This window comes from Varroa jacobsoni, unplaced genomic scaffold, assembly GCF_002532875.2.
Source record: "Varroa jacobsoni isolate VJ856 unplaced genomic scaffold, vjacob_1.0 scaffold_527, whole genome shotgun sequence".
Classification (NCBI taxonomy): domain Eukaryota; kingdom Metazoa; phylum Arthropoda; class Arachnida; order Mesostigmata; family Varroidae; genus Varroa; species Varroa jacobsoni.
In genome coordinates, this window is record NW_019213429.1 from 247623 (window position 1) to 272775 (window position 25153).

Genomic DNA, 25153 nt, shown 5'->3' on the forward strand with positions numbered 1-25153 from the left:
TTTGCAATAGATTTTTGTAGAAATTATCGAGTGCATCTGCGTACGCAAACCAACATATGCAATAAACAGTCGATAGAGAAAGCGGTATATAACGTATATATATATTTATTGAATATACTATAGAATTCTTGGCTAAACATCTGAACACTATTATTCGAAATTATTCTAGCTCTAGCGGTACTGCAAAATTGGTTACAAGAAGCAGAAGGAAGCCATTTAACGGATACACCATTGTCAGTATAATAGATTAGCAGAAGAGCAATGACCGTTGTTCTAGATGTCACATATCGAGAGTAATATGGCGTCGAGTCGGCCTTAGTGTTATTTGAAAGCGGAGAATGTGTTGACTCAGTTTCAAGATCGAACGTCTTGAATATAAGCGCAATTTCCGAAAAAATTCGCTGTACTTTACAATTCTATTACTATAAAGGCAGCAGTATATGCATGCCGGATGGGTCTTTGCTGTTAGTAATCCCGGCGCTTTATCGTAAAGAACGGTCCAAAGACGGTTCAATCGTGTCCGTCCTGCAAACTTCGGCGTGAAAGGAGCTTCTCGTAGTGGTCGACTAAGTACGGAAAAAGCTGCTCAAATTATAGCTTATTAAAATTAGAGGTTTAGCAGAACCTGGACGTGGGTAGTCATGATATCGACGAAAAACTAAATACCCATTAAACATTTCTAAAATATTTGAAGGGAGCTAGCATTAAAAACAAGCTCGGTGTTTGGGTGCCACACGAATTGGCGCAAAAGAATTCGCTTAATCGTTCTTTTGTGAACTGAAGTCTACAGAAACGTAACGAGGTCGGGCCATCTTTAACACGGTTGATCGTGGATGATGGAAATTGAATCACATGCGGCAATAATATGCAGACCAAAAAAACCGTGCTTGTATGTGTCTATATGTGTGGCAGAGCTTAGGCTGAGGTCAAAGAAAATAGCATAATTTTCTTTGACCTCAGCCTAAGCTCTGTGTTTTCGGTGGAACTGGAAAGCAATTTTAAGTACTGCCGTCTGACGAAACGATTGACTCGGACCTGCTCTGGCAACAGCTAACAAGACTTTATAATAAGCCTTAAAAAATCGATTATACGTAGTGAATGGAAAGGACGCCGTCTTCTACCACGACAATGTCAAACTACCTGGCAGAAATCGAGAGAACTCGGACGGGAAATTTCGACGTGTATTACATATGCCCTGGATCTTGCGCCACTGGACTATCATTAGTTTCGGTCTCTGCAGAACTTCCATGAACGGTATATAGTTTAATTTCAATAGAGGAACGCGAAAATGAGGGTCCAGTCGGGTTCAAAATTGAGGTTCTACAGTGATGGAATTATATGTTAAAACAAAAACGACAGAGCCACCAACTAAAACGACGCATATTTAGTATAGTAACCTTACTTTGAAATATCAAAATACTTGTTCACAACTGAGCTTCAAAACTGTTAGCTGCTAACAGTTTTTTTTTGTAAAAATAGTAGAAGAAATCTACTGTCGACTACGCCAGTTCAATATGGATCTCTTGAGCATAACGTGGATTGCGTTAGAAAATTGAAACTTATTAAATTTTCTTCTTCTAATACGTCTTCAATGAAAAGATTGCCGAAAGTCTCAATTAGATGTTTATTAAACAGTTAATCATTCACGAAAGAAGCTAAATTAGCTGTGTTATAGCCGTTTGTACAACCGGGAAATTGATGATGTTATTACATATCTAACCTGAGCAAAAGAAATCAGCGGTTAATGTGTAAATCCTGATGACGGTACCACACCTCACTTGTAAGCGAGTTTGCCATGATGTGTGGGGCTTTAGCTAGCGTTTTTAACATTGGGGCCCAGTATTTTTCTAGGCCTAGTTGTCAATTGAGCCTTATTTTAATACCACTTCGACCCCAAGAAGAAGCATTCTTTCACTCAATGTAGGGCCATAGTAGCTTTGTATTTCTTTAGCTTCGTTAGCCCCGAGAGTCCCTAGAAAAGGCCGTTCATGTTCTAAAACATGTGAAAGGCATTTACGATCTACTGCGGCGGGTGTAAGTCATGGTAGGCGCCGTAGTTTTTAAATGCATTTAGTCCCCGCTAAGGTGGCTCTGCTCACTTTTTAATTCTATGACAAGTCAAAATACATCGACGGTATACAGCTGAGACGGAAACATTCCGTTAATTTAATTCATTAATTAAGTTTAGTAGAACGGAAATATTTGTATCTTTCTACAGATGCAACTACGCCAGAAACGAGCCCTATGCATTGAGCTGTGTAGCAGTCTGCATTATCTTAACTCAACTATGGTATCAAACAATTCTTAAGCACGTATAAAATGGTTGCTGGTGGCCAATCTAGGACGATTTACTTTCTAGAAAAACAAAAAGGAGCGTACGTTACAACATACTACAAGGATTGGTCCTCAATGGATGGTAGCGTAGAAAATACTCATCCATTTTTCAGTTTTATCAGTAGCTTTAAGACGTCATTTCCGCAGCCAACATGACTGCGAGTGAAATAGTTACTTGTCAAAGTGTCACATGATACCAGCTGGTTCGGTTTCTTCCAGACGCCGTTGTTACGTAACCCACGTTACGTCTCAGCTACTGCGTTCAGCAACAGCCTGTATCTAAACTCTTGGCTGAGAAGCAAGTTCGAAAATAGCGTGTTTAACACACGGGCTGTACTGCGGTAGATAGAAAATTGAAGTTCGAAATTATCATGGGTCGTCGACGGCACAGGAACGCTAGCGGATATAGCACTCGTAATAGGTATGTGCGTTTGTGTGCTGATGGATAGCAATGAATTATCTTTCGTGACGTTTCGTACGATTATGGCTACTACGAAGTACAAGGGACCACAACTAGTTCGAGATACGAACATAAACTCCGTAATATCATTTCAAAACGGTCGAAAGAAACGTTTTACTCTGCGATGCGCTACTGATTATCAGGGAACCAAATGGCTGGACTCAAACCAATATCAACTATTGAGTGTTTTCGCTATGAGGCCAATCTTAAAGTTAAACAGCTTTTATCCGACTGTCGTAAACGTGAGCCGGCTACGGGAATTGCTTTCCGTTTGAGTTTTGATTTTAAAGAAAGGCCGATGCTTTGATAAGGACGAAATAGAGTATAACGAAACAGTATATTTTTATAGCACTGAGTAAATGTGAAGCATTGGTCACATTTAATTAATTACAAGCATTATAAGGTAAGATTATTTCTACTTTATACCACAGCTACATCAATTTAATGAGATTATAATTAGCGATAAAGAGCGAGATTAAGACTATGGGTCAAACTGACTTTCGAGCACTCTAAAACCTTACAAATAGAATAATTGAAACTAACCAACAGAAAAGTGAATTTTGTCAGTTTCCCTGAAATGATATCCTGTCGAAGCGTTCGTGTAAAAACAGACGGCGAGTATTTATTTTTCGAACAAATCTTGCTCTTTATAAATTGGACACTACTTGATATTTTGCATTGTATTATCAAAGGTGCGCGTCCTTTTTTAAGACGACGAAATTAAGAGACAGGACAAAAGTGAACTTTGCTCATTCTAGATCCATGATTTTTAGTGTTTAATTACTAAAGCGTCTTTTGGGTTCGATAGGCAGAGCGGTAAAATTGCCAAGGATAATGTTTGGTACCAGTTGTACGAGACGGCCCCCAGCAAAGGTAGCTTTAATCCAAACTGCTTCGTCTCATACTTTTTTGCTTTCATGTACTTTTGATAAAAATTTATTGGGACAAATGGCCCAGCGTCTTGTCATTCTTAAATTAGCATCAACAAGATTGTATGGACCCTGTTGACAACGAGTTGAAATTTACCTCGTTGTGCTTGTAACTGACGTATTTTAAAAATAGCTGTCCAATTTGTGTTAATAACGATATTGTCCAAAGAAATATTAGATGGTCAGCGAGCACGTAAAAAATAATATCTTACTTTTTTAATATTACAAAAGCACTCGGGTAACGCTTAAAGAGTTTCGAGAGCCTTGATGCAAAAAGCGAAATGTCAAATAGCGGACGCATTCAGCGCGGTGATTGCTCGATGCGTCCGCTTGCGATCGATTGCTAATCAGCCGTCAATCAGATCAGTTCGCAAAGTTGCGAATTTCCATAAATGGCGGGAGGCATGTCTAACACCTTCATAGAATTTCTCAAATACGATTAGGTCTGAACAAAAGTAGACTCTGATACAGTTTTACAGCCACGACGATTGTCGCAGCGACAGCGTGTGCCTAGTAAAGTAAAAAATATGTGAATCGTGACCTAAGCAGCGGTAACAATTTGCCTACTAATCTTAACTATCAGCGCAGGAACTAGCCGTTTGAACTAATAATGCTAAATGGCAAATACAGTGCTAGCACAATTTCGAATGTAGGGTCATTCTGGCTTTTTTTTTTTTCTACCAATATTGCCATAAATGTGTTTTAAAAAAAATAGGCGGGAAAATAAAAATTTAAAAAAGCCTCAAAGGCTCTGATCCAAGCGTGAACCCGGAACGGCGTCGTCACTTTTACGAAAGAGATTGTATAAGTCACAGTCGCTTGAATTTGTTTCTTATTTCTAGTTTTCCTCTAAGAAGCCTTTACCAGTGCCGTCAGATTGACAGTCCAGTCTGCCCTTATCCCTTATTTAACCTGCTTAATTGTCATCGGTCACAGTGGTCTTTGAACTGTCTTTAGAACCAAACTTTACGATTAAGGTACGTCGTTTTCCTCTGATTTTCACTAATTCATGTTTCATGTTGGGACTCCTACGAAACTAGCAATGGTTCCACTGTATTCATTTCTAAGCAATATTATAGCTGAAATAAAATAACTGACAATAATAAAAAATGACTGGTCACTTAGGTTGTAAATTCTTTCGACACATTTTTATTTACATAATATATTGAGAAGTTCTCCTAGTAATACCGATAGAAAGATTCGGAGTTGTCGATGCAACTGTTGGATAACGGGCGCCAGCTTAACTGCGAAGTACAGCGCCCACCACTTCGAGATGAATTATGTAGGTAGGAATCTCCAGTACATCAACAAATAAAGCGAACAGAAGCGCACCTTGCGTAAGTGTGTGGAACGATGTATGCAGTCTTTATATTCCTGTATTATAGTCCTAACTAAATACTCCTAATACGAAACTAGATTCTAATTGTATACTACTACTCCAGTGCGTTTCCTCGTGAAATCACACTTAACATTATCTTTATTGCACGATCGTAATAACACCAGTATCAGTTGGTGTCAATGACAGGTTTACCCTATATTAAAAAAAAAAGCCATTATAGGTGGCTGTTATTAACTTATGTAAATGAGAAATGAGCGCACTATCCCATTAATCGGAGAGAAGTCGCAATTTTTTTTTCGGAAGTAAAACCATTTTTGGAACGAACGCAAGAACAGTCATGAGCGATTTCCATTCAAACTTTTCCGGATAAGTTCATGTTATAGGTAAGTTGAAAAATTATATGTATAATCGTGTTTTATTTTGTTGATCAAAATTGTTTGTCATATATATGTATATATATGGCAATGATAGTGGAATCTGAGATTTATCGTCGTTCATAAGGTAAACTGTTGCTCGTCATGGCGTTGTGGTGATGGTAGCTGCTGAGGCGTGACTATTGTTACTATTGACGCTGTAGAAAGGCAACGAAGAGACACGCAACGACAAAAACGATCGAACTATAACCAGCTGTTGTCAAAGAGCCATTGCAACGATCCGTGTGGCACTCACAATTGGTCGCCTTGAGAAGGGGATCCGCTGAAATCAGACAGGAGAAGCGTACGTTGCGCCTCGCGTTAGTATGAAAATGATGAAAGCCATTTTGGTTTGAATAAATCTTCTCAGTAGAAAATAAAGATTTGAAGAATTAGCCGCGACATAAAATAATAACGATAAATGTAACTCGGGAACATTAAGCTAATTCAGATGACGGAGAACAATAATCAACGTAATTCATATTGAAAACGAAATCAAATTTCGTCTTTTCCTATTTTCGTATATTATTCGAATTTTCCTATGAAATGATAGGTTTGAAAACATGTGATGGAACTAATGCTGTCGACCACACAATTTCCACCACTAAAACCCATAGTGGGGATGACAGATGAATCATATAACTAACAGATAAACGAACTGATGGCCCTTGTTTCCTCGTAATATAATTACGAATATTTCTTACCGCGAAATGCTATTAGATATTTCCTGGTAGGCGCGTAATATGTTTTCCAACGGGTCAATCATTTATAGTGATCATCGCGTAGTGTGTACTATTGGCTATGTCGTGTACAAAAAATTTAATCCGCGAATCTTTGATTCAAAGGTGGTAAAAGTCCTATCAGCCAGTAAGCCGCAGCGTGTCACGTAACTACAGACATCTTCTAAATAACTTTCACACCTACTAACACCTAAACGATATATGAAAAAATATGTTTCTCTGCTCTTTCAACGCCTTTAGTCGTCATAACACGGGTAATGTATTGGATGTAAAATATCTTTCCCCCAAATACATCTAAATCATTGTACTAAACAGATTTCACAACAAACGAACTCGACTTGAACTAACCCTGTCTTTTAAATCTATTGAAGTTAGCAGTAACTAAATGTCCCACAGTTCCCCTTGCACTTATCTCTACCATAATCAGTTATTCTTCAGTAGTAATATGTCCGCACGATATGACGAGCGATGCTTTGTTTTGTATATTTAGGGCCTGGAATAGCAGACATATAAACCGGGATGTTCGATAATGATTCATAGAAAGCACTGGGACTTTTGAGGCTTCGCGTCACATCCATTATAGTAGAAAGACCGAGCAGTGGTTTTGAACTGATCTTCGCATTAAATGATTTTGATTCGTATGTGCGCGAAGAACATTTGCATCCAACAATAGCCCTCCACGGCGCACCCGCTGTAAGGTTGTAGGCCAATAGAAACAATATTACATCGACTTTCTTCAACATGATCAATCAATTACACTAATAATACCATGAACGAAACATCAATGGAAAAAGTTACTTGGCATTTAATGTATAATACTCCATTTATGTATAGTTCCAAATTAACAATGCTGATGGTTCACAACTGCCTTCAGCTTTTTGCAAGAAAACATGACCATCTCTGAATTACGTTAAATGCGATACATGCCACTACATTGGGTCGCATAGGATTCGCTAGTTTCAACCACTTGCCGCTATTTGTACGAAGTCTTTTTCTACTGCGATGGGTTCCGTTAGAAACCTTGGGTCAGTCAATGAGAGATTAAATGAACTGGGCCGGTTGCCAATAGGTAATAGGTGGGCGAAACGATGATCGACACGCTTCCTTAGACTTGTCCAAAATGACCGGACTTTGCTTGACCTGGACTTGGTAATGACGTACAGTTTGGTACGTAATTTTGCCCTTATGCCCGGGACTAAATGAGTGGTTATAGGCTAATTTATTTAATACACTATACATTTTAATTTACCTTAAGATTAGATGACTTAAACCGTCAGATAATAATCATAAACGAATGTGTTATACTTCAAGCGTAAATAGCTCCAGCGACTACCGAGCAACTGTCTAAATATTTAAGGATTAACATCGTACCATTACTGGCAAGCTGGACCCCTAACGCAAAATCAAAAACCTTGACGAGCGGTTTTGAAAATCTAGGCAGTTTCATATGCCTTCAGGTTTAGGCAAAAGCGTTACCGCTCAGCCATCATGGGAATATTGATTAGCTGCCTACGAATAGGAAAAGACCGAAATTAAACATTTTTTTTTTACGATTACATAAGGTTCTTGTAGAAGATTGACTTTAGTTTTAGATACGGGAAATTTAAAGCCATGTAGTTGGACCGCGTGCCAGCATAATGTCTACTCCGTACTACTATATGGAATCAAGCTAGATCGCAAACAATCCTTTACATTGTTTGACGTTAGTATCAACTGCGTACCTTTCGATGAAGCGTAACAAATCAATTCGATGGCCCTGGTTCGTCCACAGCGCCCATCATCGAGGCGAAGATTCTATCGAGCAATGAGCAATTCCCTGACCGTACGCAAAGTTATACGCGTAATTTTACCAGATTTTCGGACTTGTTACTGTCTTAAATCTACTATCTTAAATTACTGTCTTAAACGTGAATAGTGGCCGTTTCTGAGAGCAATGACCACATGAATAACAGTTCTCCCTAATTAAGCTTTGTGACGACGGGGAATCATGCCACGGACAATAAATGCGCCATGATGCGTAACAAAAATTTCGTCTCAACTCCAATGGCTCCAGCTACGAACACTGACAGACAGAGTCAACGTTCGAATCACTTCATTGAAGAAGATTCGCAGATTTTTCTCTTGACATATGGGTCCGCACCTTAGTGCAACAAAAGCGGCGAATCTCTAGCTGTGTTCAGGCTTTACTATCAGAGGTATCAGCGCATCCTACTACCTATTATTATTTGAATTCGTGGTTGTTTCATCGCCTTCCAAATGTAAACGGCTCTATCTGCACAGCCTGATGCGATTCATACAACCTTATAGGTGATTGATCGCATGAAATGAATGGCCTATGACCTGCACCAGGACGTCTTTGAATCTAAATTACGAGGTGGCCTTTGATTTTTCGATGGACAAGGTCACCAAACTGTTGACATTTCACTGATTCAACCGTGTGATGCCAACGTTTACGCATTTGACATTGGCGGCGATCTCCCCAAATTGCAATTACTTCTCTTTTAAAGAGGTACCATGTAGTCTTCATATCGTGTCATTACTATACGCAAGCATACAGATACGCGAACGCGCAGGTATCATTTATTGTGTCTGGTCATTGAACTGTCAATACACTGTTCGCGTGGACATAGACAGGTCCTTGTGAACATACTTCTATGAAACTTAATGGACAGCGCTGAAGCCAAAAGGGACAAGCTACTCCAATATGGAGCCTCTCCCGCTTGCTAGACTTCTTAGACAGCCTTGATTTCTATTCGTCCACTGGCTGGCATACAGAGTTACCACAGAATCGTTGTCGTAATTGAGAATAATAATATTTGTAGCTATCTCATTAGATTGTTAAGATCTACCCGATTTTTTCGACTGCTGTATGTTTGAAGAACTAATTTCGCACCGCTGTGAAGTTCACTACCGTTTTTTTTCTCCTTTGATTTAATATCGACGATGCCGTCCTATTACTGTTAATATCGATTCGCGTAACACTTAGTATATGGTGCTGTCAACATGAAGGTCTATAATGTTTGTCGATCACTCACATCTACAATTTACAGACGCTTTCCGATAATGCAGTTGCGAACGCATCCTATAGTCAAGATGTAGGCAATTGTTAGTAACAGCCAAATAGAAACCGGAGTCGTGACCCTGTTCACTTTCTTTGCCACTTCCGCCCTCGAACATCAATAGTCTCCAATAGCTATAGCAATTATGTACTAGCAGGTTGATTAGGCATATCAGGTAATATTTTCCTCCGTCTGACTAACGCCATGTATTTAACAGGCAAATCAATGAACCTGATCTAAGTTACCTGATAGAAACTTTGCCTTTTTATAATTGTGCTGCAGGGAAGTTCGGCGGCGGTTAAACCTGTGAGAGTTTTTTTTTCATATTATTTAGCATGGACCACCTTTTTCTGCTATGCCATATTGTTTTTTAGCTAGCCAGACAAATAATCGCAACAAACTGTTAGTGAGGCGGTCGCAATACGTATCTGGTATAAAACTATCGTTCTATAATAACATTTTTACAAAAGGAATCTGTAACTTTTACTTTTTTCATGTCTGTACCTAAAGACTTCGTTTTTAGTAGACTCTGAGTCGAATATCTTAATATGTATTCCACTTAGAAATCCTAATTGTAACCGATTGTCGACACCATAATACAACTTATCTTGTTATTTTATTTATTACAGAAACGTCGTGTTTGGCGAAATAAAAATACAGATGATAATTAACGATACGACATCTTCAGCTAAGTGACAATTCTGAAAAGGTATAGGAAACCCAAATAACGATGACTTACTCAAATATTTTGAGTATGATGAAGTCATTGCATATATTGCAGCAGCATTGGATGGAAGGAGACTAATCGGTGAAGCAAGCAAAAATGTTACTGAAGCTACTATACAGCTGCATTTCGTTTGAAATTGCCAACTGCGCTACACTAAAAAATCGTCGAAGGATTCAACGCAACAGAACGTCTAGGAAACGAAGAACCATAGTTGTTGCATCGCATGAAAAACAGGAAATAGCAAAGATATGTCAAAAACCGACGTCTCCTTGGCCCTCGGAGATATTTTTCCTGATAGGGGCACGAAACATGCTTCGCTACTTGCGTTACTACTCAAAAGAGGGCGCTGTGACATGACACAGCCTATGTCAGACATATCCACATTACCTGATCAAATGTTCAGGCTCACTTATTTCTTTAGTTCACCTTAAACAAAATATTAATATGGTTGTTTTACCCACTCGTCAGCTATTTTTTTCGTAGCGGCATTAAAACAATATGCTTTACTTGATGCCATTGTGTTAAACGATACACGTTTACGCTAGGTTTTCCAATAGGTTTCTAAAAATATCATCCACTTGAAAGAAAATGACTTGCACTACGGTAACTAGTGAAGCTTTCGCACGAACCTGTTGAATTTATCATTAAAGTCGGTAGGAAGAACAGGAATTTCTTCTGGAACGAGTAAATTAGCACTGTTCCAAATTTAGCTTGTTCATCTATCGTACGGTTACTGCGACTTCATCCAATACGTAGAAAATAATTTCTTACCGTAATTATCCTGAAGGCCACAATGGCCTCGGATTTTCCTACTATGGATATTTTCGTTTATATGAGTGCGTGTTAGAAATGACCATCCAAACCTATGCTGGTAACTTATGCACTAGCATCCGAACAACGAATAATACGGTCTCGAGTAGATATCGCATGGAAATCATAATCAGCCCGGAACGCTAAAGTGCGTGGTGGCCTGACAGAAAATGAGATGGTTCACAAGCAAAGTGGGCTGACGCCCAATGGCATCACCGAGTCTAAGCAGCGAAATGACCACGACAACCAATAGGAGGAATGGAAGGCAACCAGGGATGAAAGTTCTGTTTTAGTCGCCAGAAAGAAAAGAGTATATTCGCCCCACCCGAGCACTGATGGCTATCGAATGCTCCAGGTCTGTATTATAGATGCAGACCTCATACTTGCAAGTTCCGCAGTTTAGCTGTCAAGCTAATGCACAAGCGAACTATTCAATGAGATGACATTCGAATCTGAACGGTGCCCAAGACTTCAATCAAAATATACGAGGCGAAATCTGGTAAAGGTCCTGAGTACAGACGAAGCACAAAATTAAATCGCTTCTTGGAGTGAAGCTCTACATAATTATTCTAGATTCGTTCGTTGCAGACTGCCCACTGGTAATCAGTTCCGTTTGGAGCCCCCGTCGTACAGCTGCTTCTCACTACCTGCATATTATAAGCACAATGATATATACATACCGCCCGCCGGAAAAATCACTGCAGTTCAACTTAGCGAGTCCAAAGTCAATCAGAGAACCGATTGCGACAGCCCTGCTAAGAGACACGGCGGAAAGTCAACAGATTTCTATGTTTCCCTACAAAGCGAATGTCCAGTTGTAGACAATACAAGCCGCTGCTGCTAGCGATCGCCAACGACGACATAGAATTGTAGCTCATTTCCTTGTTACTGCTGCTTGTACAGCCACTATGGATCGACTCAGCACGGCGAACTACTTCGATTTACTGTCGCTGCAACCGCTGTCGCTGCGAGTGACCGTCGGACGTCGGTCTTTTTGGCGGTGGTGGCTCACACCAGCGCCACCAGCAGGCGGCGTAACTGAAGCATCAGCTGCTTTCGGCAGAGTAGTTCTGCCTATTCGATGCACTTGGTCGTCGCGCTGAATCGTTGCCGTTGTTGTTATGACGGTCGTTCGACACTCCGGCTCAGCGAAACGGTCCGGACTCGTTTACGCGATTGGCCGGCGATCGAAATAAAAGCAGCAATAATGCTCTTAAGGGATGGTAGAGCGGTTGTTAGACCACAGAGCGTCAAACATCGCGCACATTATCGCTGCGAAACGTGGCGCCCTCCGGCAACGAAAGGTGGAATTGGCCGAGACCGCGCATCGCAATCAACTAACCAAATTCACGAGCTTAGCAAACGTGTTTATATGAATAGGTCAAGCAGAATCGGTACACCGGATGTCGACAGCAAAAAGCCTCCTAAGGAGCTTTCTATTTGCTAGCTTATGGAAAATATTCGAATTCAAAATAGCCTTTCACCTTTAATCAAACCTTAGTTCTGTTGTAGTTTTTCCGGGATTTGCTCGATCATCTCAAGTACTTTCTTCAGCTGCTCGGCACAGAGGAAGGACTCACCACAATACAAAACCCCCGATAGTCGATGGAAAAATCGGTAGAGTAAAAATCTCGTGGCACTGGTCGGTCTGGATTCGATTTTGAAGTGATACGGTTACGCCGTCTCCGTAAATCGCTTTTCGCTGTGTACAATGTCACGTTCAAGAAGATTCGGGTCCATTTTGAGCGCGTCAAAATTCTCTTGGGATACTTGTTGATCTACACTCGCTTGAAAATCAACAATTAATGTGGTAAGTCTTTTGCTCTCCGAATAGCTTTAAAAATGATGCGACATGAAATCTCTGATTCCTGCACAATCTCTCTAATGTTATGTCGGCGATCTGTCAGCACCAGTTACCTTGCTCTTTCCACGTTTTCGTCACTGTCACCCAAGGCAAAAACCGTCTTCAAGACTATCTCATCTATCGCACATCAGATGGCACCACTCACAGCTTGATTGAGTCTGTTCGTTGAAAGCCTTTTGCAGCGTTAACAGAACTTGCAATGTTTCGGTTTCGTTCGATAGGATGCACGACCTTTAGTGTCCTATTTTATTTTTCTGGACGGATCAAAACTGAGTGAAAAATCAAGAGCCATAATAAATAAACCTAAACAAAATGCTACTCAGAACCTGCTTCGTCATTCAGCTCCATAAGTAGTTTGTCATTCAGCTCCATAAGTAGTTTAATGGATGAAGACGTGTGAATGCAAACCACACGTGGTCAGACCAATTATTATTAACGTGTTTTATCAATAAACACATCTGCAACCTTTATTGGTAACAGAAGGACCGTACGAAATCTAAAAAATAAGCTATTTTAATAAGTTGTTGTCAATGAGGATGAGCCATCACGAAATAAACATGATCTAATGAAAATCATCATCTAATAACCTTAGGATTTCATCAACAAAGAATCTTTAAACATTTTCCAAATTGTTTCTCTTTCAAAAGGTCCATAAAAGCACATTGGCTGAAAGAAACAATAAGAGACGACAATAGACGAAAAAATCTCGGCACAAATGAGACACCTGAAGAAACTACTGTAATTTTCGCATGTAATTGTATAATAACGATTGCATTTCCTCACGGGACAATGTCTATATATTGTATCTGATAGTTTATATGAGTTTAATTAAGCAATCTTTTTAATTCAAGGTTTCCACTCTGTAGATACTTCATGTTGATTATTACTAATTAAGTTAGAGCCTTAATAGTATAAAGCAAAGTTGACTTAATGCGATTGTTGAGAACCACTACTTTCACGAGAAAAACTAAATTATGACAACGTCCTCCAAAGACCCTTCCATTTTGTGGTGTTTACAACAACTATTAAATTGCTACGCTTAACTTGCTTAACTTTAGTCAGTCGTTCAACGAAGCCTAGAAAAAAAATGCGTGTCTTCCGGAAAAGAGCTGTGATCTTGGCTAGAGCAGACGACACGTCATAATCATCCCATTCGTAGCTTTCCAGCACAAACATCGCCTACGACTCCATTAAGTTCTTGTGGGCAGCGAAAAGCTGGCTTTTGAATAGCCCAAATTGACACATTCAAAGGTACTATTTCACTTTTGAAGTGACGGGAAATTGTATCACCATAAGCACAGTCTTCTACAGCCAACCCGAGTCAACTAAAACCCGTAAAATTATCGGGGTTATCTATAAATCCATAAATTGTTCCGTGATTATTCCGAACGGAATAAATACGATTATAAGATGTCTGTACATATGTGACTAGTCCGTTCATTAGGCCCAGATGTGATCTGGAGTAACCTATTTTTTTTTTTCGCTTTCTAACTATCGATAGCATTGTGTTCTATCTAACCCTTGCTCACCCTGACAGATAGTGCCCTAAATACATTCAATGTAGTAACTTTTATAAAAAATTTGCTTCTAGTTTGTTTTAGAAAATTTGGTTTGGTGTATGCAGGATCATACTACATTCTCTGATTGTAGCGAGAAATTACATGGCAGGTGTGATTATATAAAGAAACAAAGAACCATAGTTAAATAATCAAGTAGTTACTTTGTTTCACTATATAGATGTTCAATAAAATACAAAGATTGACATTTAGCTAGTTTGAATAGTTCTATCATGTGAGAGTTCAAGCAAAACAAATCCAACAACCTGACATTACTTTCAGATCCAATTGCTCAGAGTCTCGTAGAAAAGCAGCGCAACCCACTCAGCCACATCATATTCTACATTTCGATATCTTTCTAATCACATAACGGCAGCATGCTCGTTTGTTTGGTACCCGAAGGGAATAACGGGGGTGTCCGGGTTCAAAGTCGGTCAAGAACGCACCTCGTTCCGCTGCGAATGCTCAACCGGTTCCGAACCTAGGATTTGTATCATGGCTTCACTGTTAATATCCTCTCTATGTTTCGTGTGACATCGTCGTTGTACATTCTCTCAGAAGATTGGCTCCCCGCCCGAAACGAAGTGTGTCTATGCTTGGATTTGAAGCTTGACCACAACGTGTCCTTAAGATCAGCACGCAAATACATTACCTACGAAGCTATCATGGAGACTCGTTGCTAACATCCTATACGACCATAACTTTCTTGTTCGTTGTTGAATTTGATGACATATTAAAACTTACAAAAAACAAGTTCATTCCAACAAAAGTACAGAAGCCTGCATATTAAGAGTTTATCGGAAATTGTTTTGCATAGCCGCGGTCACCTTGTTGAGGCCGTACTAATTTATGGATCAACACACTAAGTATCCATGAGCGCGCCGATTTCAAATTTTCGCTTCAAGAGAAACTTAGATGACATGTAGCTCGATCTAAAAAGATGATTGGGTGAACCACATAGAGGCGCATGTTTTAAATCATTCTTTCCCAGTTTTATGAAGAATTGGTCAGTAAATTACTAACATAATTATTGTTACTACTATGGTTGGTGTCCTGCGGCGATTTTTAGCAAACAGTCAGGAAATCACCCCCTTGGACTAGAGAAGTCCTAATAATGTATGATCGTATCTATATTTTTAATCGAGAAATCCGCTCAAAAAAACAGTGTTGTTCGTCAAGCTAAACTTTTTAGCTGAGACAGGTACTTGTCAAAGAGAAATATATGAAATGCTTATATGTTCTATATTAACATCTATAGTAATATAAGCTTAAAAAAATAATAAAATATTGCTATATGTAATGTTAAAAAGTACGCATACGTGTTTTGTCGCCGCTGGCTCTTTGTCAAAAGAGAGTTTATCTGCAGAAGTTTATTATTCATAATATATAAAGTTATCTCGAGCTAGTATTGTTTGCAGTATTATTGGCCCGTGATAATGAACTTACAGCGTGTTTGCGTCGTAAAGTTATGGAGACATGGTGGTCTAGGTTAAAACTCGAGCATAGATAGGTTTCTGCACTAGCAGTTTCAAGTGAAGCCTAACGGAGGTCATTTTAAGTTTCCTGCTGTCTCATAGAACTTATGGCAGTCGCTTGGCTATAGTGGTAAGACTCTATCAACTATACTGTAACCATGCTGCTGTAGCCGATCTGCACTTCGTAACACAATTGGTTTTCTGTTAATTAATAGAGCTGCTTGCCCATTTCAAAGGCAACTGGGGATCTAAAGTCAGTAACAAGTGGACATTTCTACTACTATAATGCTCTATTTTGCATCGCGAAAACGGGTTAGTATGATTACTTGTGTGTTAGTGTTTCAAACTACATAAGTATAACAGAAGAATAATGAGATCTTTGAGTTCTGCGACCAATCGGCCCATCGATTACAGAAAACTATGAGAGAACAAGACGCGTAACTGCCGAAGGGACCCTTTTATGCTAATTGGAAACACAATCGTAATGTTAAAGTGTCTACGGTTCGATTCGATCCGATTGAGTCGAGTAAGTTGTTAAACAACAAAAAAATTTTGCCTGCTGATTTGTTTGTATATCACAGCTGACCTTCTTTTCTTTAGTAAATGAATATCTTGGGTCTAGAAGGTGGACATGTTGTCCAAGTCTGTAGACGGCCAATAGGAATACATAGCGAGTAGCGTATATACTCACCGGTAAGAGTACAAGTCTCCCTGTTCTCGTTGTGTTTGATCCAACCACATCGTCGATCGTATATTACTCCTTTATTTTCGCTATTGATAACCTGTAGTCGGCACACAGTGAATGCCTGCGATCCATGATTGGAGTAATGGAGATCTTCGCATGTTTTCAGGTACTCCTCCCGTGGGGGTGAATCACAACCCGTATCGTTTTTCGAGTTGCACACATAGCACTGGAAGGCCCATGCCGACGCAACTAACGCAATGAGAAAGAACATACAAGCTTTTGCAAAGTGACACATTCTGAAAGGTAAAGGTGTGCAAGAATCGGCTTAATTTTGTTTTGCTTCTCAATAGCAACGTACGATTCGCCGGCACAGGCTAGAGTGAATTACAGGAGATGTGACAAAGGAGGATAGTCCTGGCAACGATAATGGTTAGCTAAGGCCTGTGGGATATATCATAGGAACACGCAAAACAAAATTGGTAGAGCCAACGGCGGGTACGCAGATCGAAAAAAAGAGATGAAACCGTAGCTATGGAAAATGTCTGTCAACCCAGTAGATTCGTTGCGCTCGCAGTGGTAGCAATTGTCGCGCTGAAGGTAGAGGATTGAGAGGTCAGTCTGAGCTAATTGCAGTGCTCAAGCGGGCTCTTGCTTAGTGGCCGGCTCGATGGCGTAGACGTCTTGTCTATTCCAAAGACACAACACAATCGGTAAATGTGTCCTCTCGAAGCCTCTCAGGGAGAGGTTTGTATGCCAATGATTTCGTGTGTCCCTTAAACGTATGTATGTTTAACGCAAACGACGTCGAATGTTGTAGCTATTGCCCTTCTTTTCAAGGTGTCCCTGTCAACGATTCGAGCGATACTAGTGAGACTATAATGGTACTATGAGAGATGAGGTGATTGGCTTCCACTGCGATCAGTCGGTCGGTCGGTCGGTCGTTCACAGGTTTGTGGCTATTTGTATCGTCACCGTAAATCGGGCAAACGGGCGGATAGACTTGACGAGCGCGGGCGCACGATTAGCAGGAGGGCACCACAGTAATGCTACTGCGCTTGCTGGCGGCGGCCTCTTCTGACGTTTACGTAGCGCTACTTCGAGGGCCCTTGTTACGCTTCGACCGTTGCTTGTGGCCGCCGGTTTGTCGGGCAGTTGTTCGCTCCCAGTGAATCGCTGCTCGTTTAATAGACAGGGTCAGGCGACGACCAGGTTAGCGAGCTGTAATCCACTTACTCAACGTTACAGCGATTCCGCAGTTATAATACCTGGCTTCTACGACTGCTGTCGTGACTACTATTCGGTAAGAGCATGCCACCAGTGATGCTGGTTGACCGCCGTATCGCCGTGCCACTTCTGAATTTAATCTTCCCTCGCCACAATGAACACCTCCTTTCTCCTATCCGATATCTTCTCCTCCGCTTGGCTCTTGCCTACCATTCACATATACACATTGTATTCTATTATAATAACAACACATGTGTGTTATTGCAAGGCGATGTACTATTGAACGCACATACATGTATTTATATAGTGCACCGAAAGTCTCTAAGGAATTAAAGAGTTGGAGTCTGTGGCCAACTGTCTGAAGATTTTTGGGCCTATATATATACACTTGTTTGTGTGGTTTACCTGCATATTATATGTATTACTACTTCTTATTTTTGCTCGCGAAATCATAGTTAATTTTTTTTTAGAATATAAACCCATGTTTACAAATACTTTATATTTTGTTATAAAAAGGCTGGGTTCCGAGATGTGGAGATCATTTATTGTAAAGTTGGCTGCTATAGGGCTTGTGTAACTTGAATCTAAAATTCTTCCATTTTTACAACCTTTTGCTAGTTTTGCTCAGATAATCTTTACCGCTCCTGCTGCCGCTTACGGTATCTGGATTATCTAGGAGGAGTTACGCACCTGAGACTCAATGTTCACAGGCAGAGTAAAAATAGCATTTCCAATACTAGCACTCGGTTTTCAAACTTCAACCCGGAGCTACCTAATACACGTATTCCTTAATACGCCATCGTTCGTTGAAGATATCAATAAAATGTTTGACCTGCGTGAAATAGTAGAAGATACCATGTTTATGCATAAACATGGAGCAAAAAAGACGAAAGTAGGTCTTTTATTATTCACGACTGATGACTTACTGAAAACTTACTGACAAATATAGTCGTTTGGCTTGAAAGTCGTAGAAATGGAAGCTGCATTTGTAAATATTATAAAAGTAGATACGCTCGATATCAATGTTTATTTATTTAGCTTTTGAAATGTACGTAAAACTTTTGAGGATATCAGCATGTGTTATCATTATATCTTTTAAGTTACCTTTATTTTATCAAAGGAAGGGACTATTATTTACAAATTCAAGTTAAATACCTAATGGGCTGGGTAATTAACCTAGTGTTTAGTTTTTCTTGTAAGATGTAAGGAACTTGTGATAAGTCTGCTTTTGAAATTACTTGGACCTGGAATAAAATACTTAGAAGCTAGATCAAATTATCGGATACTGTTAAACACACGCCTATATTAATTGTCATGAAATGCCAAGATAAAAGCAGAAGCTATAACTCCTTTATCGATATTATGTTTTCATATCATGCGCCCAATCATTTGGCACACTCAGGAACTACTTTGATGTGTAGTTTTAAATGGAAACACACTTTCAACAATGATTTTAGTAAATTATACTTTTAAAAAGATTAACAAAGAAATCAGGATTTTTTTAAATAAAACCACAAGTACAAACATTGTAGTAGTTTGAATTGTTTGCGTAATGTAGTTATTACAATAGTGCCAGGATCCCTCGGGGACGGGGGTAACGTCTTCATGCATGATATATAAATAATCATCTTCTAAGCATAAAATAGCACAGAAAATAACCATATCGCTTTTCTCACACAAGTGAGGCATACTTGTTTATCGCTATTTGTAACGTAAGTTATTTTTAAGAAGTATAAAAAAAACCGTATAGTTTAATATCTGCAGCGTTTTATGGAAAATAAATATTTTCTTTTGTATCTAGGATAAAGATGAAAAATAAAATTGGTTCGAAGCAAAGTATATAAGATCAATGAGGCTCTCGTTATGCAAGGCTGACCGCACTTGGACTATATTTATCAACCATTTGGACGTAAGTTTGTATTTGATATAATTATGTTGATCATTGTTTGGTGAGCCCGTGGGTGATAAAAAGTTTAAATATGGTCAAAAAGTAGCTTCAAAACTGATTTACGGATGACAACATTCTATTTGATGCCTTTTGTAAAGACGAGAGCAACGACAGATTGCTTCAGGTGTTTGGGTATAATACCATTCTCCGACAACCGATTACAAAAATATGAGGGTTAACAAAAAAAAAGGACGATTTTCATACATGAACACAAATATAGTTGAGGACAAGTTTTAAACATAATTTTCTTTTTTCGAAGTCACTAATTTTAATTTTGTCACCGTATTTCTGGAAATCCATAGGCTGTTGTTGACTCAATAAGAAAATTATAAGATTTAAGTGACGTCAGTTCTGTATTTTAAATTTTGTTCTTCTTTTCAGTAATTTTAAATTTAATTTACAAGACAGACTCAGGTCGTTTTGCATCATTGTCCCTCATATTGCCCATGCGATATGACCAAGTGTAAGACATAAATCATTAATTATAGGATGATTCACTAAAGATATCCTTATTATTTGCGTCAAATTACGCTATATATTCCTACAATACTTCTGTAAAAGGTATATCGATAATTTTTGCTTTCCCATTCAACATACAAGGATGGTTTAAATGCTCTTTGATAATAAATTATTTAGCTTAAATCCGTAGACTTGAGTGGTCAATACATGACGGATTGAAATCTCCTTGGACGATGATCAACTTGTCATTATTTTTTTTTGTACACTTTCTTTGTCCTAAGTAGTGAACGCGCACAAAATTCGAGTTAAATTGGACCTGACATTATTGTGTAACACCTTAAAGCCGCAATCTCTACGGCACGTCACATATCGATTATTCGATGGCGACTTCCTTTCACCGACAGTATCTTTTAACTACTTCTTTATTATCAGTACTTTGTCAACATCATTCATCAATGTAAAAACGTTCAGCTAATTCTGGGTAATTAAGTGATAAAATTGATTTCAAGGTTCCATTAACATAACTACACTTTAAATTTGAACTTAAACATGTCTTAAAAACAAAAATTTGTCTGAAAAAATTATTGGAAAAAGTGTTCAGATTGGGCTTCCGTTGATAATTTGGAAGGAAAAGGGAGCTGAGCTTAAGAAATCAAGGGTGGTCAGATTAATAAAGGAGACGTTATAAGAGGTCTAAGTGGGAGTGGAGGTGGGAATGGGATGTGGAAAACTCATCATAACGGCAGAAGGTAGAAAAGTAGTTGGCAGAGGAGGAAGGAGATACAATAGAGAAAGCTAGGAACTTAAAGCCAGACGTGTCTACAGGTTGGAAGGATGGGCAGATTAGTCAAACACACAGTTAGACCAGCTATAAAAAATAAAACTAGATCTGTATTTTATGTTATAATTACGCATTCTCTCTCTCTCTCTTTCTCTCTCTCGCTCTCTCTCTTCTTGAAGGCATCGCCTTCAAGCATTGCATCGGACGGCGACGAAACGATGTGTAGGACCATAAGAACAACAGATCTGAACAACAAGATTACGGTCACATAATTGCATGAGCGATTAACAAGGACTAATTCAATAGCGCTTTTTATTTACACTTGTCAAGACCTTACAACTTGTCGAGTAATACTTATGTTGGGCGGTAATTACTTGGCTTAGCAATATTACTTTAGTTGAAGTATGACGACGGCTTTATTGCTCTCTTTTCTATTAGAAAGATGAAGGATGCTGTTACGTCTACTGTTGAACTAGCATGATCTTTTCAGTAATAATTTATGTCGAAAAGGGTGTCGTGCAAACCAAAGGGTCCAGGTTTTATTCGCCAACAAGCATTATTGCAGTGCATTTGCAGAGAAGATATAGAAAGTTTTGTCAACCTCAGTAATTAAATAAACCTTCAGTACGGTTGTGTTAAAGGTATGAGTTTAAGGTATGGTCTTTTTTATTAATGTCTTAATAGCTCATCCGCCAAAAAGAATGCTGTCTAAGCCCAAGTTTTAATTGCACAGAGCAGCACAAATTCGTAAAAATCGTCTGCGATATTTCGTGATTGAACCTCGCTTCCATTTCTACTATTCAATTTCAATGTAAATGCTGAATAATAATGTTCTATTTGATGAGCTACACTTAACAAGCACTGCCTACTTCATTCAAACATCTAATTTAGACTATAGTAGCTATACACACTTATTACTAATATTATTATCGTTTATTATCCCTGTAGACACGTAGCTTAAATATCGAATTGTTCTCTTACCTACCCATAAATAAAGAAGCACTCGTTTTTCTTTTAAAAAAGCGTTTGCATCACCGCTGCCTCTTCATTCTTTGAAAATCCTTCTCTTAAAAATATCAGTCCTCAGGACCTTTCTCGGGTCTGCAATAGAAGGTATGTTTTGAGATTATAATAAAAAATAAACAATTGTCAATTTATGTACACAATAGAGGCTTTATTTACACAAGGTATTTTACGCACGACAAAACTGCCGGTAGTTTTTAATTTTGTGAGAAAAATTCATGGATGGAATACTAAGTCACGTGAGCTCTAGCGATGGATGTTGCAGCCTCTCCCGTCAGCACGCACTTATGTACACAGTATGTTACAGACGGGTAATGTATATTATATTCTATTTATAACGTGCCTTTAATATGCACACTGCTTTCCATGTACAACTTGAATAATTTGATATATTTTTGCTTCAAATTCTATCCTATCCTTTCATTTAGCAACTATACGGAGCTAAGGATAAACGGAACCTAGATTAGCCGGAACTCGATTTGTACTTCAATCAAGTCTACTAAGAAACATGTTAGCATTCATTGACTTAGTCTATTTCTTGACGTTAAAAGTCGGTGTTTCAATCTACATGGGATCATATACATCTGTATGTACAACGGTATTTACTTTGACCGTTGAATGGAAAATATACATTTTATGTGAAACAGTGGTCGATTTTTACATACACCATGATTACGCATTCTTCTACGCTTGTTTAAGAAATACACGTACGTGAACTTCACAAAAAAAAAAAGCATAAACCATTTTTTTGATAGGCGTCAGATATTTGTGGTCGGGTGGTAAATTCAGGTGAGATTTAACTCTCGACCGGCACCTCGATCCATCGTGTAGTTAATTAATTGCCGATAATGGATCCTGGTAAGAGCTATATTACCTCAGTAGTCACATTACACTTAATCATATTCCTAAATGAATTGGGTTGTGATTAAAGATCCGTTTTGCGAAACCAAATTTGCCGGATTTTCGTTCGTCTTATCATCGCTTCAATAGAAAAAGTTGGTCACCAGAAAATCGCCATTGCTGATGTCAACATTGTATACTACGCGCGTAGCTCGCCGCTTAATGAAGAATGGTCAATAAAATCTTAACGCCAACCTTCTCTTCCACGTCGCTGGTATGGTCGTGACGATCTTGAGAAGTCTTTTCGATGGGCGTGTCTTGCTGCAAACCCGCCATTTCTAATCATGCTCGACCCTAATGATCGGAAAATGTGACAGACCTTTTCTTAATATAACATATATATATTTCCTCTCATTCCATGTAGAATATTTTTATATCGTGAAATTACAGTTGTTCCTAATATATAATATTTGACAGGGTAAATATATGATACATTCACACGTAGCTTCAAACTAATTTACATCTATATGTAAAAGACGCCATATATACTGTAGCACCGCTTGAGATTTGAAGAACATCTCTCGATGTATCGGGAATACTTAAGAAACAATCACGTGTTATGGTAGACCCATAGTGGTAGAATTTACCTGGACGGCCTTCTCTTCCGGCAGCCATATTAATCTGTTGCGCGATATTTAACGAATGTCCGTTATTTGGCCCGATAGCTGTAGCTGCTAATGTGCGCGTCAGATCTGAGTCGGAGCGCTCCTTTAACGCCTTTAATTAATTAGGATAAATACAATAATACATACAAATAAGATTTACGAGATTATCCTATTATCCATTTGACTTTAAAGGAAATAATACGAGATCTACATTTACCCACCTTAAGCTTGGCTTCGATAGCGCGGATCTGCGAATTCACGTCGCCTGAATTTGATTTGGTTTTTGAAACTAAATTGCCGCTAACTGAAGACGATGCAATAGCTCCAGCAATGTTTCCCGATACCACCATGTTTGGCCGAATACCTCCAACTCCTGAGCCTTGTTGAGGCGTCGGAGCTTCATGGGCATAGCTGACAGCGAGTCGACGCTCTAGAAGCCGTTGCCCATCAAGTTTACGTACTGCCTGTCCATCCAATATACAAAACGTAGCTTAATCATGGGCAAGAATGCTATAAAAGATCATGTCGAGCTAAGTTGTGGTTTATCACGAGGCTCAATACAAATAATGCTTAAGTTCTTACAAGATATATATTTGACTGTATTGATGATAAACGTTTCGCACTTAATCGCGGTGTCAAAATTAATATTGATGGGCTAAAATCAAACCGGCAATGCCAATACGGTAGAAAACAGCATTGCAATTTACCTAGCCTCAAAACTGTGGAATGATTAGAAACAATAATTCTACATAAATGCTGACTAGCCGCTGTCCCCTGTGAGAAAGGGCCTATTATGAAGTGATTATTCGTACATACGAGTTCGGCTTGTTCATCTGTTTCAAAGGTTACGAATGCATATCCTCTCGGAAGACCTTTCATCGGACCTGCTTTGTGGACAAGCAGGTCGAACTGGGTGACAGATCCGAACGGCTTAAGAATGTTGAGGAGAGCGAACTCTGTCACCCGCTGATCGAGATTGCCAACCCAGAGGCGGCGGAGGTCTCTGGTCGGCTGTGAACTTGGCGGCGGTGGGAGAGGAGTAAACGAATCCTTTACGACCACAAAAAAATCAAACAGGAATTGAGTTGACAAATTGAACACCACATGTATTATTTTATACATAAACTATAGGGCTCATTTCCCGATTGCACTGCGCATGGCGCTTGCAACCAACGATTGTTTCCACGTACATCTGCTCATGGTTCAAAGAAAGCGCAGTTTTTTTTTAAAGGATATATCGCTTGACTAATAGCCATGAATTAGCACTAGCATGTCAAATCTGATACTTATCTGACAGTTTTCGAAGCGCGCATAGCAAGACTCTTAATCGATTTCATCATTTCGGGCATACTGGATAATCTTACGAATCACCCGGTATGAAAGACATTATCTTTGTCTATCAGCAACGATTTAATTAAGAATATTGTAAAAAATGCAAATGTTCCATACGGATATAAAAAATAGTTGATGCGATCAACGATCGCTTTTCTATATATTCTTACTGGCGCCCACAGTTAAATACACCAGTTTAAATTCGGAGATCAGAGCGCATAAAATAACCTTACCATTTGACTCGGCTGTGTCGTATCTGTCTTGGAGAAAACTACTTGTCTCCTATAAAAAAACAGTCGAGAAGCACAGTTCCTATCTTACTAAACTAGAGAAATAGTTGGAAAAACCTTTTTGTTTCACAGCCGCTGTAGATCGAACACAAGCGGCTCGCCATGTTGCTTTTGGCTTTGGTAGAAGCCTAACTTCGAAAAAAAAATTCGTTCGATCTGGACTTCTGTTTGCTTAATTAGCACCAAAACTTCAAAAGCAT

General features: G+C 39.1%; 2 protein-coding genes and 1 long non-coding RNA gene across 3 annotated transcripts; 1 reads left to right on the forward strand and 2 right to left on the reverse strand.

Moving 5' to 3' along the window:
- Positions 1 to 4844: 4844 nt before the first annotated feature.
- LOC111261176 (uncharacterized) lies at positions 4845 to 17715 on the reverse strand. The gene is made up of 2 exons (XM_086968591.1): positions 16398 to 17715; positions 4845 to 5758 (listed from the first exon to the last, which is right to left on the reverse strand). Exons 1-2 carry the CDS (start codon positions 16684 to 16686, stop codon positions 5625 to 5627), a joined length of 423 nt encoding a protein of 140 aa, XP_086824717.1. The 5' UTR covers positions 16687 to 17715; the 3' UTR covers positions 4845 to 5624.
- Positions 12392 to 15543, forward strand: LOC111261177 (uncharacterized). Its single transcript, XR_015311382.1, has 2 exons — positions 12392 to 12621; positions 14514 to 15543. It is a non-coding gene; the product is annotated as an uncharacterized LOC111261177 (long non-coding RNA).
- A 4241-nt stretch (positions 17716 to 21956) lies between the features above and the next one.
- LOC111261171 (putative RNA-binding protein 18) lies at positions 21957 to 25152 on the reverse strand. Its single transcript, XM_022834464.2, has 5 exons — positions 24897 to 25152; positions 24148 to 24381; positions 23553 to 23795; positions 23314 to 23443; positions 21957 to 23020 (listed from the first exon to the last, which is right to left on the reverse strand). Exons 1-5 carry the CDS (start codon positions 24897 to 24899, stop codon positions 22911 to 22913), a joined length of 720 nt encoding a protein of 239 aa, XP_022690199.1. The 5' UTR covers positions 24900 to 25152; the 3' UTR covers positions 21957 to 22910.
- Between the last annotated feature and the right edge of the window lies 1 nt (position 25153).